The sequence below is a fragment of the Lacerta agilis genome, chromosome 3 (genome assembly GCF_009819535.1).
Source record: "Lacerta agilis isolate rLacAgi1 chromosome 3, rLacAgi1.pri, whole genome shotgun sequence".
Lineage (NCBI taxonomy): Eukaryota > Metazoa > Chordata > Lepidosauria > Squamata > Lacertidae > Lacerta > Lacerta agilis.
Genome location: NC_046314.1, coordinates 115,163,930 through 115,179,486, shown reverse-complemented (window position 1 = coordinate 115,179,486; position 15,557 = coordinate 115,163,930). Strand labels below are relative to the sequence as shown.

Below are 15,557 nucleotides of genomic sequence, written 5' to 3'. Positions count from 1 at the left end.
ATATAGATAGAGATAAAAGAGCCGATCTTATCACTTGCAGGTGGACAAAGAGAAGAAGCAAGTGACAGCCCAGGCTGGGATCCTTCTCTCTGATTTGAACACCGAGTTGAGCAAACACGGCTTGGCTTTGCCCATGTAAGTAAAACAACTTTGCACGTGATGAAATGCCACCAAGATCGGAGGTTAGGCATGGTCTCTGTCCTGAAACAGAAGAGTGGCTGGGGAAACCCAGCCAGATGGGCGGGGTATAAATAAATTATTATTATTATTATTATTATTATTATTATTATTATTAGAAAAACAGCATCTTTCAAAATGCTTCCGATGTAAAAACTTTCAGTTCTGCATTTGTACCAGAGGTTCTCAAACTTTTTTCTCTGGGCCACACCTTCAGAATAAAAATTTGCTCGTGCCACACCGATTTTTTTTAATTGATAAGAAATACATTGGAACACACAACTAGGGATAGCTTAGTCGGTATAGCAGGAGACTCTTAATCTCAGGGTTGTGGGTTCAAGCCCCACGAGGGGCAAAAGGATTCCTGCATTGCAGGGGGTTAGACTGGATGGCCTTCGTGGTCCCTTCCAACTCTCCCCCCAAAAATAGCTATCCATATTCTGCAAAACCCCAAAAATATGTACCATACTACACTGAAATGTTTAAATGTTTGTTTGATTGTCCTCTCCTGCCAGACCAGTGTGACGTGCCACATCCTTTGAGAACCACTCATTTAAACATGGAAAGCAGATACAATCACCTGAAATTTGGCCCTAAGACAGGCAAGAATAATAAAGGAAGGACTTCTTCATGCAGTTAACCTATGGAACTCCCTCCCCCAGGAGTCAGGGATGCCCACCAACTTGGATAGCTTTAAAAGAGGATTAGACAATTTCGTGGAGGCGAAAGCTGTCGATGGCTGCTAGCCAGGATGTCTTATGTTTTGCCTGCGTGGTCAGAGGCAGCAATGCTTCTGAACACCAGTTGCCGGAAACCACGGGGGTGTGGGGGGGGGAGAGAAGAACTCGTGTTCGAATCCTGCTTGCATCTGGCTGGCCACTGTGAGAACAGGATACTGGACTTGGTTGGAGGGCCCTTGCTGAGATCCAGCAGGTCTTTCCTCAAGTTCTAATGTTGTTTGTGCAGAGTCAGGCCACTTTGCAGCTTCCACTGCGAACAGCGGAGTCAGCCTGGCAGCTCTCATGCAGCCACCTCTGAAGACCCTTTGCTGCGCGCAATGGGCTCCACCAACCTGGGCTGTAGCTCAGTGGCAGAGCATCCGCCTTGCGTGCAGGATGTCCCTGGTTCAATCCCCACCATCTTCTGGTCAGGAGTGATGCCTGTCTGAATCCTTGGACAGCCACTGCTGCCAGTCAGTGTTGTGGTGGTGGTTGTTAACAACAACAATTTATTTATACCCTGCCAATCTGATTGGGTTTCCCCAGCCACTCTGGGCGGCTCCCAACAGAATATTAAAAATACGATGAAACACCAGACATTAAAAACTTCCCTAAACAGGGCTGCCTTCAGATGTCTTCTAAAAGTCAGATAATTGTTTCTTTCCTTGTCATCTGATGGGAGGACGTTCCACAGGGCGGGCACCACCACCAAGAAGGCCCTCTGCCTGGTTCCCTGTAACCTCACTTCTCGCAGAGAGGGACCCGCCAGAAGACCCCTGGAGCTGGACCTCAGTGTCCAGGCAGAACAGTGGGGGTGGAGACGCTCCTTTTGTTCCGACTAACATCCACACAAAACATTAGGAGTCCCACGGATCCCTTTAAAATCCCATTTATGCTGTGCAGAGGAGGAAATGTGAGCAGGTGGGCCAACAGAACATGCATGATCCAAATACGCTGGAGATAATAATTTAGTTGGAGCTGGACCTCAGTGTTGAGGCTGAACGATGGGGGTGGAGACGCTCCTTCAGGTCTACTGGGCTGAGGCCATTTAGGGCTTTCAATGTCAGCACCAACACTTTGAATTGTGCTTGGAAACATACTGGGAGCCAAGGTTGGTCTTTCAGGACCGGTGTTCTATGGTCTTGGCAGTCACTCCCAGTCACCATTCTAGCTGCCGCATTATTTACTGGAAGAATTTCAATTATAAAGAAAGAGGAAAGGGAGGAAGTGAGGGGGAAGAGAGAACAACGATGTGCATTGTAATATGTGCCCATATATTGTTGACAATGCTGAGCTGGATGGGCCATTGGTCTGACTCAGTGTCAGGCAACTCCCTCTGTCCATAGACCACAACCCCCACCGAGCCAGCCAGCATGGCACCTCAGCTCCAGCATCAGTGCTGGCTGAAGCCATTGAGGTTGCAGTCCCAAACATCTGGAGGGGGGCACCAGGTTGGCAAAGGCTGCTGTGAGTCAAAGGACCCAGCTGGGATCTTTCACCCCTGATGCCCTCTCTTTAGCAGAGACGGCACTCAGAAGCCTTTGTGGCAAATGAGTTCTTTTGAGGAGGCAATGGGCTCGCAGCATCGCATGCAAATTTGCTCAGATGCCCTGACATCAGGGCCAAAGGAGCCTTTTAATCACAGAAGGACTTAATAAGATTGACTCCTCTTTTTTTGTCCTTCCATCTGCAGAATAATTGCAGGCTCTCTGCAGTTCAGGACTGATTTTCTGCTGGAGTTTGGGTGAAACTATTAGTTGGAAGGAAAGGTTCGCGTTGGAGGGGAAATGCCGAAAAGACAGGTTTGCCTGCTAATTTGGGGCACGCTGGAGTGCTATTTCAGTCACACGAAGTCACACACCTCGAAGGAATATCTGTATTGTCAGAAATGCTGATCGACAGCCAAGGCTCCTTCCTACTTCAGTGGGCTTGTTCTGCGGCTTGATGTGCCGTGACATGCGTGTCTCATTTCATTTTGGCGTGTTCCGGATCCGGAGCAGGTGGCAATTAATTACCTTTTGTGCCAAACGTCACGTTCGTTAATATCATTGTCTCAACAGCCGCCTTGGGGAATAAACAATAGAGAAAGCCTGTGCCTTCTTGCCTACAGTTCACCTTCCACCACCCCCCTTTCCCCGCGTTCAGTCTAGGAGCCGTTTCGGATGTGACAGCCGCCGGCGTCGTTGGCACCGGAACCCACAACACGGGGCTCAGGCACGGCATTTTGGCGACGCAGGTAAGAACCACACGGGCTGTAGCCGGAGGGGTCCAGGTGACTGGCAAGCGAGCAGGACACACGGCAACCTGTCAAGTAACACAAAAGTAGATGCTGCTGCTGAGCAGAATTGGAAGAGTGAAAGCTTCCTCCTAATAAAGGTTAAGGCAGTGTTTTTCAACCACTGTTCCGTGGCACACTAGTGTGCCGCGAGATGTTGCCTGGTGTGCCGTGGGAAAAATTGAAAAATTCAAGAGAATTACTTTATATATAGTCAATATAGGCACAGAGTTAAATTTTTTAACATTTTCTAATGGTGGTGTGCCTCGTGATTTTTTTCATGAAACAAGTGTGCGTTGCCCAAAAAAGGTTGAAAAACACTGGGTTAAGGTACCCCTGACCGTTAGGTCCAGTCGCGGACGACTCTGGGGTTGTGGCACTCATCTCGCTTTACTGGCCGAGGGAGCCGGCGTACAGCTTCTGGGTCATGTGGCCAGCATGACAAAGCCGCTTCTGTCAAACCAGAGCAGCGCACGGAAACGCCGTTTACCTTCCCGATGGAGCGGTACCTATTTATCTACTTGCACTTTGACATGCTTTCGAACTGCTAGGTGGGCAGGAGCAGGGACTGAGCAATGGGAGCTCACCCCATCACGGGGGATTCGAACCGCCGACCTTCTGATCGGCAAGCCCTAGGCTCTGTGGTTTAACCCACAGCGCCACCTGCGTCCCTTTCTCCTAATATTTTCTCCAAAAAAAGAGAGCTTATCGGGAGAGCCTGCTGGATCAGCCTCAAAAGTCCACATGTCCTAAGACGGGGTAGGCAACCTAAGGCCCGTGGGCCGGATGTGGCCCCATCGCCTTCTCAATCTGGCCTGCGGACAGTCCGGGAATCAGTGTGTTTTTACATGAGTAGAATGTGCCCTTTTATTTAAAATGCATCTCTGGGTTATTTGTGGGGCAGATGAATCATAGAATCATAGAATCCTAGAGTTGGAAGAGACCCCAAGGGCCATCCAGTCCAACCCCCTGCCAAGCAGGAAACACCATCAAAGCATTCCTGACAGATGGCTGTCAAGCCTCTGCTTAAAGACCTCCAAAGAAGGAGACTCCACCACACTCCTTGGCAGCAAATTCCACTGTCCAACAGCTCTTACTGTCAGGAAGTTCTTCCTAATGTTTAGGTGGAATCTTCTTTCTTGTAGTTTGAATCCATTGCCCCGTGTCCGCTTCTCTGGAGCAGCAGAAAACAACCTTTCACCCTCCTCTATATGACATCCTTTTATATATTTGAACATGGCTATCATATCCCCCCTTAACCTTCTCTTCTCCAGGCTAAACATACCCAGCTCCCTAAGCCGTTCCTCATAAGGCATCGTTTCCAGGCCTTGGACCATTTTGGTTGCCCTCCTCTGGACACGTTCCAGCTTCTCAGTATCCTTCTTGAACTGTGGTGCCCAAACTACAAGAAAGAAGATGAATTTGTTCATTTATTTTTTTTCAAAATATAGCCCGGCCCACCACATGGTCTGAGGGACGGTGGACCGGCCCCCGGCTGAAAAAGGTTGCTGACCCTTGTCCTAAGACATATTTACAGATATAGATATATATATGCCATAAGAACATACAAGAGAAGAGCCTGCTGCAATTGGCCATTGAGCACATGAGGACTAGTTGCTGCAGTGCTCCCTCCAAAATGTCCTACCTTCAGCCACAGTAACCATAGAGGCCCTATAACTCTTGGGTTAACCCCCCAGCAGGCCTCTCCTCTCCCATGAATTTGTCCAAACCTCTTTTTAGGTTGGTGGCCACCCCTGCCTCCTGCAGCAGGGAGTTCCATAGTTGTTCTATTTGCTGCACGAATAAATACTTTTCTGCACCCTGATTTCCCACAGGCCTCTGGCTGGCCGCTGTGAGAGCAGGATGGTGGACTAGAACCATAGAAGTGCACAGTTGGAAGGGACCCCGAGGGCCATCTAGTCCAACCCCCTGCAATGCAGGAATCCTTTTGCCCAACGTAGGACTTGAACCCGCGACCCAGAGATCAAGAGTCTCGTGCTCTACCGACTGAACTATCCTAGTGACTAGGTGGGCCATTGGCCTCATCCACCAGCCTATTCTTACGTTCTTACTTTCATTTCTCTGATCTGAATCTCCCCACTTTCAGATGTCCACGAGATCTTGTGTTATGAGAGAGAGAGAAACTTTCCTCTATCTACTTTCTCTCATGTCGCCTTTAACTTTAAACTGAAAAGTCCCAAACGCTGCAAGATTTCCTTGTATGGGAGTCACTTCTAGTTTAGGGAAACATTTTCCCAAACAGATTTGTCCCGTGGGCAGATGTATCCTTTCTCGCTTTCGTAATAAAATATAGGAGAGGGATTGCTATAAGATCAATGATGTGGGAACAGGAATGGAACTAAACCAGATGGCAATTTGACAGGCAGTGAGAACATTAGAAGTTCCCCCCTAGATTTAAGGTGACAGGAAACGCAGAGGAAAATTGGGCATTTCAAAAACCGTTTGTCTTGCTGAAGGAAGGTGAGCCGAAAAGGTACAGGGCGATGCAGGTCCAGCTGAGGGCACCTGGGCACCCAACTGCCTTATGTTCAGAAATGGTGGGAGTTTGGAAGGTCCTCTGAGCGCCACAACAGCACCGAGGCAGAAAGGAAGCCTGCAAAAGAGATTATTATTAATTCAAGGTATGCAATTATTTATAGCCCACTGTTTCGCCAAGAACCAGCCCCCAAAGCAGATTACAATTAAGCTGCACACAGAGGTGCAATAACTCTGGGGGTATATTATGGGGAAAGAACTGTCTTTCCTGGCTCCTGGCAGCTACCACTGAGCTATTTAGTTGCTTGGAGCAATAATCACTTATAAAACACCCACAAACATCATGCATCACTGTTACGCTTAGCTCAGTATGCTGTCTTCCAGCCTCCAATAGCCAAGTGCTCTCTAAACATTTTGGACTACAACTCCCATCAGCCACAACCAGCATGGCTGATGGGAGTTGTAGTCCACGACAACTGCAGGGTGCCAGGATGGCAAAGGCTGCTGTAGTAATTTATTTTGTAACCGTCTGTCGTCTATTGATTTAGAAGCCGGGAGGGTCTCTCCCCATCAGATTATCTATTTTATTTGTTTATCGATAACATTTATATGCCAACTGTCTTTCCAAGGAGTTCAAAGTGGTGTACGTGGTTCTTCTCCTCCCCCCTCATTCATCCTCACAACAACCCTGTGAGGTAGGTTAAGAGATGGTGACTGGCCCGGTGAGCTTCATGTCTGAGTGGGGATTCGAACCCTGGTCTCCCAGGTCCAACACTCTAACCGTTAATGCCACACTGGCTTATATACACACGAGAAAGATGTAGGAAGTGACATGATAGCTGTCTTCAAGTATCTGAAGGGCTATTGTCACGTGGAAGATGGAGCAAGCTCGTTCAAGGGTCTGGAAACTAAGCCTGATGAGGAACGGTTGAAGGAGCTGGGTATGCTTAGCCTGGAAAAGAGGAGACTGAGAGGATTTGTTGTTGTTTAGTCGTTTAGTCGTGACCGACTCTTCGTGACCCCATGGACCAGAGCACGCCAGGCACGCCTATCCTTCACTGCCTCCCGCTGTTTGGCCAAATTCATGTTGGTAGCTTTGAGAACACTGTCCAACCATCTCATCTTCTGTCGCCCCCTTCTCCTTGTGCCCTCCATCTTTCCTAACATCAGGGTCTTCTCTTCTCATGAGGTGGCCAAAGCCTTGGAGCCTCAGCTTCAGGATCTGTCCTTCCAGTGAGCACCCAGGGCTGATTTCCTTCAGAATGGATAGGTTTGATCTTCTAGCAGTCCATGGGACTCTCAAGAGTCTCCTCCAGCACCAGAATTCAAAAGCATCAATTCTTCGGCGATCAGCCTTCTTTATGGTCCAGCTCTCACTTCCATACATCACTACTGGGAAAACCATAGATGGACCTTTGTCGGCAAGGTGACGTCTCTCTTCAGATATCTCTAGGGCTGTCCCATGGAGGAGGGAACAAGCTTGTTTTCTCTGCTCTTGAGAGAAGGACCCAAACCAACGGCTTCATGTTATGAGAAAGGAGATTCTGACTCAATATCAGGAAGAACTTTCTGACAGTAAGAGTTGCTCGACAGTGCAACAGTCTCCTTCGGGAGGTGGTCAACTCTACAAACTACAAGAACGAAGTTCCTAGCTAAAACCTTGGGGAGAACTTTCTAATGGTAAGAGCTGTTCAGTGGTGGAACGGACTCCCTAGGAAGGCGGTGGACTCTCCAAGGTCACCCAGTGATCTTCATGGTCTAGTGAGGACTTGAAAAATCGAGGAAGAATCTTGCTGCACCTTGCAGACAAACACATTATTATTATTATTATTATTATTATTATTATTATTATTATTATTACGTAATAAGCTTTTGTGCACTTGAATCCACGTCATCAGGAGAAAAACAATGCCAGCAACTCACCCTAACAAAATTAACTGGCATTAATTTCCAAGAGGCAATAACAGGGACACTGATTTATCAGTGAGAGCCAGTGTGGTGTAGTGGTTAAGAGCGGTAGACTTGTAATCTGATGAACTGGGTTCGCGTCTCCGCTCCTCCACATGCAGCTGCTGGGTGACCTTGGGCTAGTCACACTTCTCTGAAGTCTCTCAGCCCCACTCACCTCACAGAGTGTTTGTTGTGGGGGACGAAGGGAAAGGAGAATCTTAGCCACTTTGAGACTCCTTCGGGTAGTGATAAAGCGGGATATCAAATCCAAAGTCGTTATATTCTTCTTCTTCTTCTTCTTCTTCTTCTTCTTCTTCTTCTTCTTCTTCTTCTTCATCAGGGATTGGCAAGAAATGTGAAACTCTCAATGATAAAAACTGGAGCATGTGCAATTGCATTTTCAAATCTCACCCCACCCCTCTCTCACATGCACACAGAAAAGCAAATTCACCTGATCTGTGAATGAAGCATTTAAGTGCCACAATGTGGCTACCAATCTCATACTTCTCATAGTTTTTTTGGGGGGGTGTTATGTGGGAGCTGTGGGCTTTGTGTTTTGGGGGAGCACAGAGCTCCCCCACTTCCTCATTATTTGTGATGTCATTGCCACCATCCCAAGGCTCTTTGCAAGATGAATGGCTGTTCCCGGCTCGGATTTTGCAGCGACGGAATGGATTATCTGGCTTCCAACGCAATTGATAGATTCCATGCACCTTGCAAAAAAACAGTGACTTATAAGAAATGACGGAGAGGCGGGCTGGGGGGGGAGGAGAAGGGAGGGGAGGAGAGAGGAAGCTAATAAAAGGGGGCAGGTGATCGATAGAAAGACAAAAGAGGCAGGGCAGCGGCTGCCGTTTGGGAATCGACATTAGTTAAAATTCATGAGCAGCTGTCAAAAACAAGTCCATAAAAATACTAAAGGAGAAAATTCTAAGAAATGAGAGGAGGGTTTGTGACTTGGCAACGGAAAGAGGAGGCTGTCAGTCTGCAGTTGCCAACAGGAACCCCAGAAATCTTGCAAAGGGCTTCGAAATGAGAGGGTGAGGCCCTCACTTCCCCCACAACCCGACATTTCTCCTTTGCAACTGGCCCTTGAGCGCATGATGTCTTGGTAGACCATAAACTTGACATGAGTCAACAGTGTGATGCAGCAGCTAAAAAAGCCAATGCAATTCTGGGCTGCATCAATAGGAGTATAGCATCTAGATCAAGGGAAGTAATAGTACCACTGTATTCTGCTCTGGTCAGACCTCACCTGGAATACTGTGTCCAGTTCTGGGCACCACAGTTCAAGAAGGATACTGACAAGCTGGAACGTGTCCAGAGGAGGGCAACCAAAACGGTCCAAGGCCTGGAAACGATGCCTTATGAGGAACGGCTTAGGGAGCTGGGTATGTTTAGCCTGGAGAAGAGAAGGTTAAGGGGTGATATGATAGCCATGTTCAAATATATCAAAGGATGTCATATAGAGGAGGGAGAAAGGTTGTTTTCTGCTGCTCCAGAGAAGCGGACACGGGGCAATGGATTCAAACTACAAGAAAGAAGATTCCACCTCAACATTAGGAAGAACTTCCTGACAGTGAGAGCTGTCCGACAGTGGAATTTGCTGCCAAGGAGTGTGGTGGAGTCTCCTTCTTTGGAGGTCTTTAAGCGGAGGCTTGACAGCCATCTGTCAGGAATGCTTTGATGGCGTTTCCTGCTTGGCAGGGGGTTGGACTGGATGGCCCTCGGGGTCTCTTCCAACTCGATAATTCTATGATTCTATGATTCTATGATGTCTATCTGCTGCAGCGCTCCCTCCAAAACGTCCTACTTTCAGCCACAGTAACTATAGAGGCCCTATAACTCTTGTACCCCATATAAGCATGCAATAAGCACCTGCTGGATCAGGGCAAAGGGGCCCCATCTATTCCTGCATACTGTTCCCACAGCGGCCGACCCCAATGGCAAACTTGCAAGCAGGACCCAGGCACAAGAGACCCTCCGATTCTGAGTCCCTTGGTGGCTTTGGGGCAACAACATCCCGGTGAAGTAACTCTGAATCTTTCGCGCCTTTGGCCTCTCTCCCAGGATGTAGTCAAGCTCAGGACCGTCGCTGCCTCTCCCCCCACCCCAGTCTCTTGCTTTCTCGGAGCTCCAGGATTCAAATAGATTTGCAGTAATTGGTGTCTCACATCCTCCTCTAATGGGTCCCATTTTTCGGGGCTTTAGGCTGCATTTGCTAGGATTAAGTCGGCACAGGCAAGAGCCTGCGCTCCCTGGATGATGCAGGATAACCGAGACGGCCTTTTTTTGGCAGTGAGAGATTTCACTTTCTTGGGTTCCATGATCACTGCAGATGGTGACAGCAGTCACGAAATTAGAAGACGCCTGCTTCTTGGGAGAAAAGCAATGACAAACCTAGACAGCATCTTAAAAAGCAGAGACATCACCTTGCCGACAAAGGTCCGTATAGTTAAAGCTATGGTTTTCCCAGGAGTAATGTACGGAAGTGAGAGCTGGACCATCAAGAAGGCTGATCGCCGAAGAATTGATGTTTTTGAATTCTGGTGCTGGAGGAGACTCTTGAGAGTCCCATGGACTGCAAGAAGATCAAACCTATCCATTCTCAAGGAAATCGGCCCTGAGTGCTCACTAGAAGGACAGATCCTGAAGTTGAGGCTCCAGTACTTTGGCCACCTCATGAGAAGAGAAGATTCCCTGGAAAAGACCCTGATGTTGGGAAAGATGGAGGGCACAAGGAGAAGGGGACGACAGAGGATGAGATGGTTGGACAGTGTTCTCGATGCTACTCACATGAGTTTGGCCAAACTGCGAGAGGCAGTGAAGGATAGGCGTGCCTGGCGTGCTCTGGTCCATGGGGTCACGAAGAGTCGGACACAACTGAACGACTGAACAACAACAACAAAGATGTGTGCCATTATAGGAATCTGTAATGTGCCCAACAGCTGTGTGCGTTTCAGATTGCATCTTATCTGTCGAAGCAAAGAAAGTCAATGAAGCGTGGGTAAATGGCAGGAGAGTAACCATGACTCTCTTATGACCCGTTATCTGTGGGAATTATAATTAATAAGGATGTGATGTTTTCTCCCCCCCCCCCCACTTAGAAGACTAGAACTCAGGGGCACCAAGTGAAGCTGAATGCTAAACATATTAAACAGAGGAACTCCCTCCCACAAGAAGCAGTGGTGGTCACCCAACTTGGATGGCTTTAAATGAGGATGAGATGAATTCCTAGAGGAGGTTGGAAACGGCTACTAGCCGGATGGCTGTGCTCTGGCTCCACAGTCAAGAGGAAGTGATGCTTTTGAATACCAACTGTTGGAAACCAGAGGAGGGGAGGGCTGTGCTCAGGTGCTGCTTGCCGGTTTTGTACAGGCACCTGGTTGGCCGCTGTGAGAACAGGAGGCTGGACTAGATGGGCCACGGGCCTGATCCAGCAGGCTTTTCTTACGTTCTAGTGTTGAGGGTACTGAACAAGATGGACCAGTGGTCTAACTCTGGCTCAGCATAAGCCAGCTTCCTATAGGAGCAGCACGCTTGGCAAAGTCTCACTGCTATATTAATTTAAAAAAAATTGGCAAGCCCCTGAGTTATACAGGACTCCATAGCGAGCAGAAACCTGGAATGAGGATATTGGCTTACCAGTTCTGCCGCTCTCTCTCTTTTTAATAGGGAAAAAACGTCATAGCAAATAGCATGATGTGGAAATGGCAAAACCTCAGCTGCAAACTTTGCAGAGTGATAGGCAGGCCGCTTTCAATTGCTTTTCCGTGTGATTTCCCTGGAGCATGTTTTCTCCTCCGGACCTCTTTGACCTCGCAAAATTACCTATATGGAGAAAAGGCTGAGCGGCAGAGCCGTGCTTTGCTCAAGGTCCCTCTGGGACTCTTAATTCTACACTCCTCTCATTCTGCGGCTTCCCTGCGCGAGGTTAAGCACAGCCGGAGTTGTCATTGTTAAGGAGGAATTCAGTCAAACTGACAGTGCTGTGGTTTCACCTTGAGCAGGCAAACTCTGCAATCAGGACAGCAGAAAACAATTGCCAGCCAAGCCGGACCATGAAGGAAGAGCAAACAGGAGCCAGGAGGAAATTTGCTGTGCAGAGAGGTTGGTAGGAAGGCTGGCGCTAAAGGCAGCTCACTTGCACCGCCTGCTGGAGCAAAGGCTCAAGAGCTCGGAGGAGAGTTAAAGAGATGAGCTTTGGGTTCCCAGAAGTTGCTGAACTACACAGCGCATCATCCCCAGGCACCTTAGCCAATGCAGAAAGGTTGCAGCGTTTGGGACTTTTCCGTTTTAAAGAAAAGGCGAGTGAGCGGTAAGATGGTTGGAGTTTACAAAATCATACACGGCATGGAGGAAGTTTGTTGTTGTTGTTGTTGTTCAGTCGTTCAGTCGTGCCCGACTCTTCGTGACCCCATGGACCAGAGCATGCCAGGCACGCCTATCCTTCACTGCCTCTCGCAGTTTGACCAAACTCATGTTAGTAGCTTCGAGAACACTGTCCAACCATCTCATCCTCTGTCGTCCCCTTCTCCTTGTGCCCTCCATCTTTCCCAACATCAGGGTCTTTTCCAGGGAGTCTTCTCTTCTCATGAGGTGGACAAAGTACTGGAGCTTCAACTTCAGGATCTGTCCTTCTAGTGAGCATTCAGGGCTGATTTCCTTCAGAATGGATAGGTTTGATCTTCTTGCAGTCCATGGGACTCTCAAGAGTCTCCTCCAGCACCATAATTCAAAAGCATCAATTCTTCAGCGATCAGCCTTCTTGATGGTCCAGCTCTCACTTCCGTACATTACTACTGGGAAAACCATAGCTTTAACTATACGTACCTTTGTCATTGCTTTTCTCCCAAGAAGCAGGCGTCTTCTAATTTCGTGACTGCTGTCACCATCTGCAGTGATCATGGAACCCAAGAAAGTGAAATCTCTCACTGCCTCCATTTCTTCCCCTTCTATTTGCCAGGAGGTGATGGGACCCGTGGCCATGATCTTAGTTTTTTTGATGTTGAGCTTCAGACCATATTTTGCGCTCTCCTCTTTCACCCTCATTAAAAGGTTCTTTAATTCCTCCTCACTCTCTGCCATCAAGGTTGTGTCATCAGCATATCTGAGGTTGTTGATATTTTTCCCGGCAATCTTAATTCCGGTTTGGGATTCATCCAGTCCAGCCTTTCGCATGATGAATTCTGCATATAAGTTAAATAAGCAGGGAAAGGATAGCTGTTTTCAAATATCTCAAGGTCTGTCATAGGGAAGAGGAAGCAAGCTTGTTTTCTGCTGCTCTGGAGGGTAAGAATCGAATCAGTGGCTTCAAGTTACAAGAAAGGAGATTCGATCTAAACACCAGGAAGAACCTTACGACAGTAAGAGCTGTTCAACAGTTGAAATGTCTCCCCCGGGAAGTTGTGGACTCTCCTTCCTTGGAGGTTTTTAAGCAGAGGTTGAATGACCATCTGTCATGGATGCATTAGTTGAGATTCCTGCATTGCAGAGGGTTGGACTAGAGCAGGGGTAGGCAACCTAAGGCCCGTGGGCCAGATGCGGCCCAAGCGCCTTCTCAATCCGGCTCATGGACGGTTTGGGAATCAGTGTGTTTTTACATGAGTAGAATGTGTGCTTTTGTTTAAAATGCATCTCTGCGTGATTTGTGGGGCCTGCGTGGTGTTTTTACATGAGTAGAATGTGTGCTTTTATTTAAAATGCATCTCTGGGTAATTTGTGGGGCATAGGAAAAACTAATGCAATTCTGGGCTGCATCAATGGGAGTATAGCATCTAGATCAAGGGAAGTAATAGTACCACTGTATTCCGCTCTGGTCAGACCTCACCTGGAATACTGTGTCCAGTTCTGGGCACCACAGTTCAAGAAGGATACTGACAAGCTGGAACGTGTCCAGAGGAGGGCAACCAAAACGGTCCAAGGCCTGGAAACGATGCCTTATGAGGAACGGCTTAGGGAGCTGGGTGATAGGATAGCCATGTTCAAATATATAAAAGGATGTCATATAGAGGAAGGAGAAAGGTTGTTTTCTGCTGCTCCAGAGAAGCGGACATGGAGCAATGGATTCAAACTACAAGAAAGAAGATTCCACCTAAACATTAGGAAGAACTTCCTGACAGTGAGAGCTGTTGGACAGTGGGATTTGCTGCCCAGGAGTGTGGTGGAGTCTCCTTCTTTGGAGGTCTTTAAGCGGAGGCTTGACAGCCATCTGTCAGGAATGCTTTGATGGTGTTTCCTGCTTGGCAGGGGGTTGGACTGGATGGCCCTTGGGGTCTCTTCCAACTCTAGGATTCTAGGATTCTATGTGCACCCATGCGTCCCACCTGCCAGACCTGACTACAGGCAATCAAATGTGAGGACCAACTCCAGCAGGGAGTGCCCTGTTTGTGTCACTGCGAAGACTCCCCCTGCAGTGTTGCACCTGGAACACTGCATTCACCAACACTGCCAGTGCACGAACGATGCCGCAGCTGAACCCAAATGACACCTGAGATAGAAGTTGTCATGGTTTGATAGACCCCAGACTAAAGCATGTCTCCCTTTCCTCTTACTCCCCCCTGGCAGGTGGTAGCCTTGACGCTGCTGACGGCTTCCGGGGAAACCCTGGAGTGCTCCGAATCTGTGAATACTGAGCTGTACCGGGCAGGCTGCGTCCACCTGGGCTGCTTGGGCATCATCCTGACCATCACCTTCCAGTGCGTGCCAGAGTTCTACCTGCAAGAGACGACCTTCCCGTCAACGCTCAAAGAGGTAAAATAACGGTGTCAGGGAAACATTAGGAAGAACTTTCTCTGGTAGGAGCCTCTGGACAGTGGAACGGACGCCATTGGAAGGTGGCGACTCTCCTTCATTGGAGGATTTTAAGCAGAGGTTGGGTGACCATCAGTCACGGGTGCTTTAGCTGAGAGTCCTGCATTGCAGGGGGTTGGACTAGATGACCCCTGGGGGTCCCTTCGCCCTCTACAATTTTATGATTCTATGCATCAAACTAACACTTTTTTGAGGTGTGTGAGTGTGTTATATAAATGCAGACTCCCAAGAACATCTCTTGGCAGGACAAATGATCCTAGAACACTTCAGCCAGCCTGCAGTTGCAATTAGTTAATGAATATTCTTCCCACACGCCCACCGTCTTCGAGTGTCTCATTTGTTAGAAAATCTTTTAAGCTGAGGACTTTAACTAGGAAGATTAAGTGACTTGCAAGCAGTATCTGTTCTTTGGAAATAGATTTTTCATTGTCTGCTGGGTTTGTGTGTCTTTTCCCATGCAGCCAGAATTCTTAACCATTTGTTTGCCACACATAAGCCTGGGAAAATATTTCTGCGTTGGCCTGCACCTCTCTCCCCCCCCCCACTTTTTTTGTCTTTTAAAATTCTCCTAAACAATTTTGTGTACCATTTTGGCTCATATACACACTTTTGCAAGCCGTTCCTTCTAAGGCAAAGCATTTCAAAATCCCGTTCTCACTAAAATATCCCCCTTTGTGCACATTTTCTCCTAATGTAGTTGTTTTTGTGAACATCGTTTTTTGCTGACGAGCCCTTTCACAAAAATCAGGGGCAGGTGATTTCTTGAGGGATAGCTGTGTGCATGATTTGTGCATGATTTCAGGAAGCAAGGATTAGAGTGGCAGAATTGTAGAGTTGGGTTAGGTGGGGGTTGCATTAAAATGTGAAGCGAACCAGATTTTGCCCCGTAGCCTCTCTGCGGGGTCTGAGGCTGAAATAAGCCTCGCCCCCCTCACCTTCCTAGCTGAGGTGTCTTTGAGCTGCACTGAGGCCAGGACATGTTGCATGCACTCTGCTGCTTTGCTGGGGACACCGCCGCATGCTCACTACAGCGGCACAGAAGGGACACCTTCCGGTTGACAGTAATGAATTGGGTTTGCTTTGCAGTTAACCTCTGGGGGTTCACGGCCAGGCAGTGCACAACAGGA

The 15,557-nt window shown here is 48.2% G+C and overlaps 1 protein-coding gene across 1 annotated transcript in view; it reads left to right on the top strand.

Moving 5' to 3' along the window:
- LOC117044436 (L-gulonolactone oxidase) overlaps positions 1-15,557 on the top strand; it is a 45,146-nt gene that overhangs the window by 7,317 nt on the left and 22,272 nt on the right. The window contains exons 3-5 of the mRNA XM_033145207.1: positions 41-135; positions 3,042-3,132; positions 14,185-14,370. Coding sequence (XP_033001098.1) covers positions 41-135; positions 3,042-3,132; positions 14,185-14,370 — 372 coding nt within the window. The remainder of the gene's footprint in view (positions 1-40; positions 136-3,041; positions 3,133-14,184; positions 14,371-15,557) is intronic.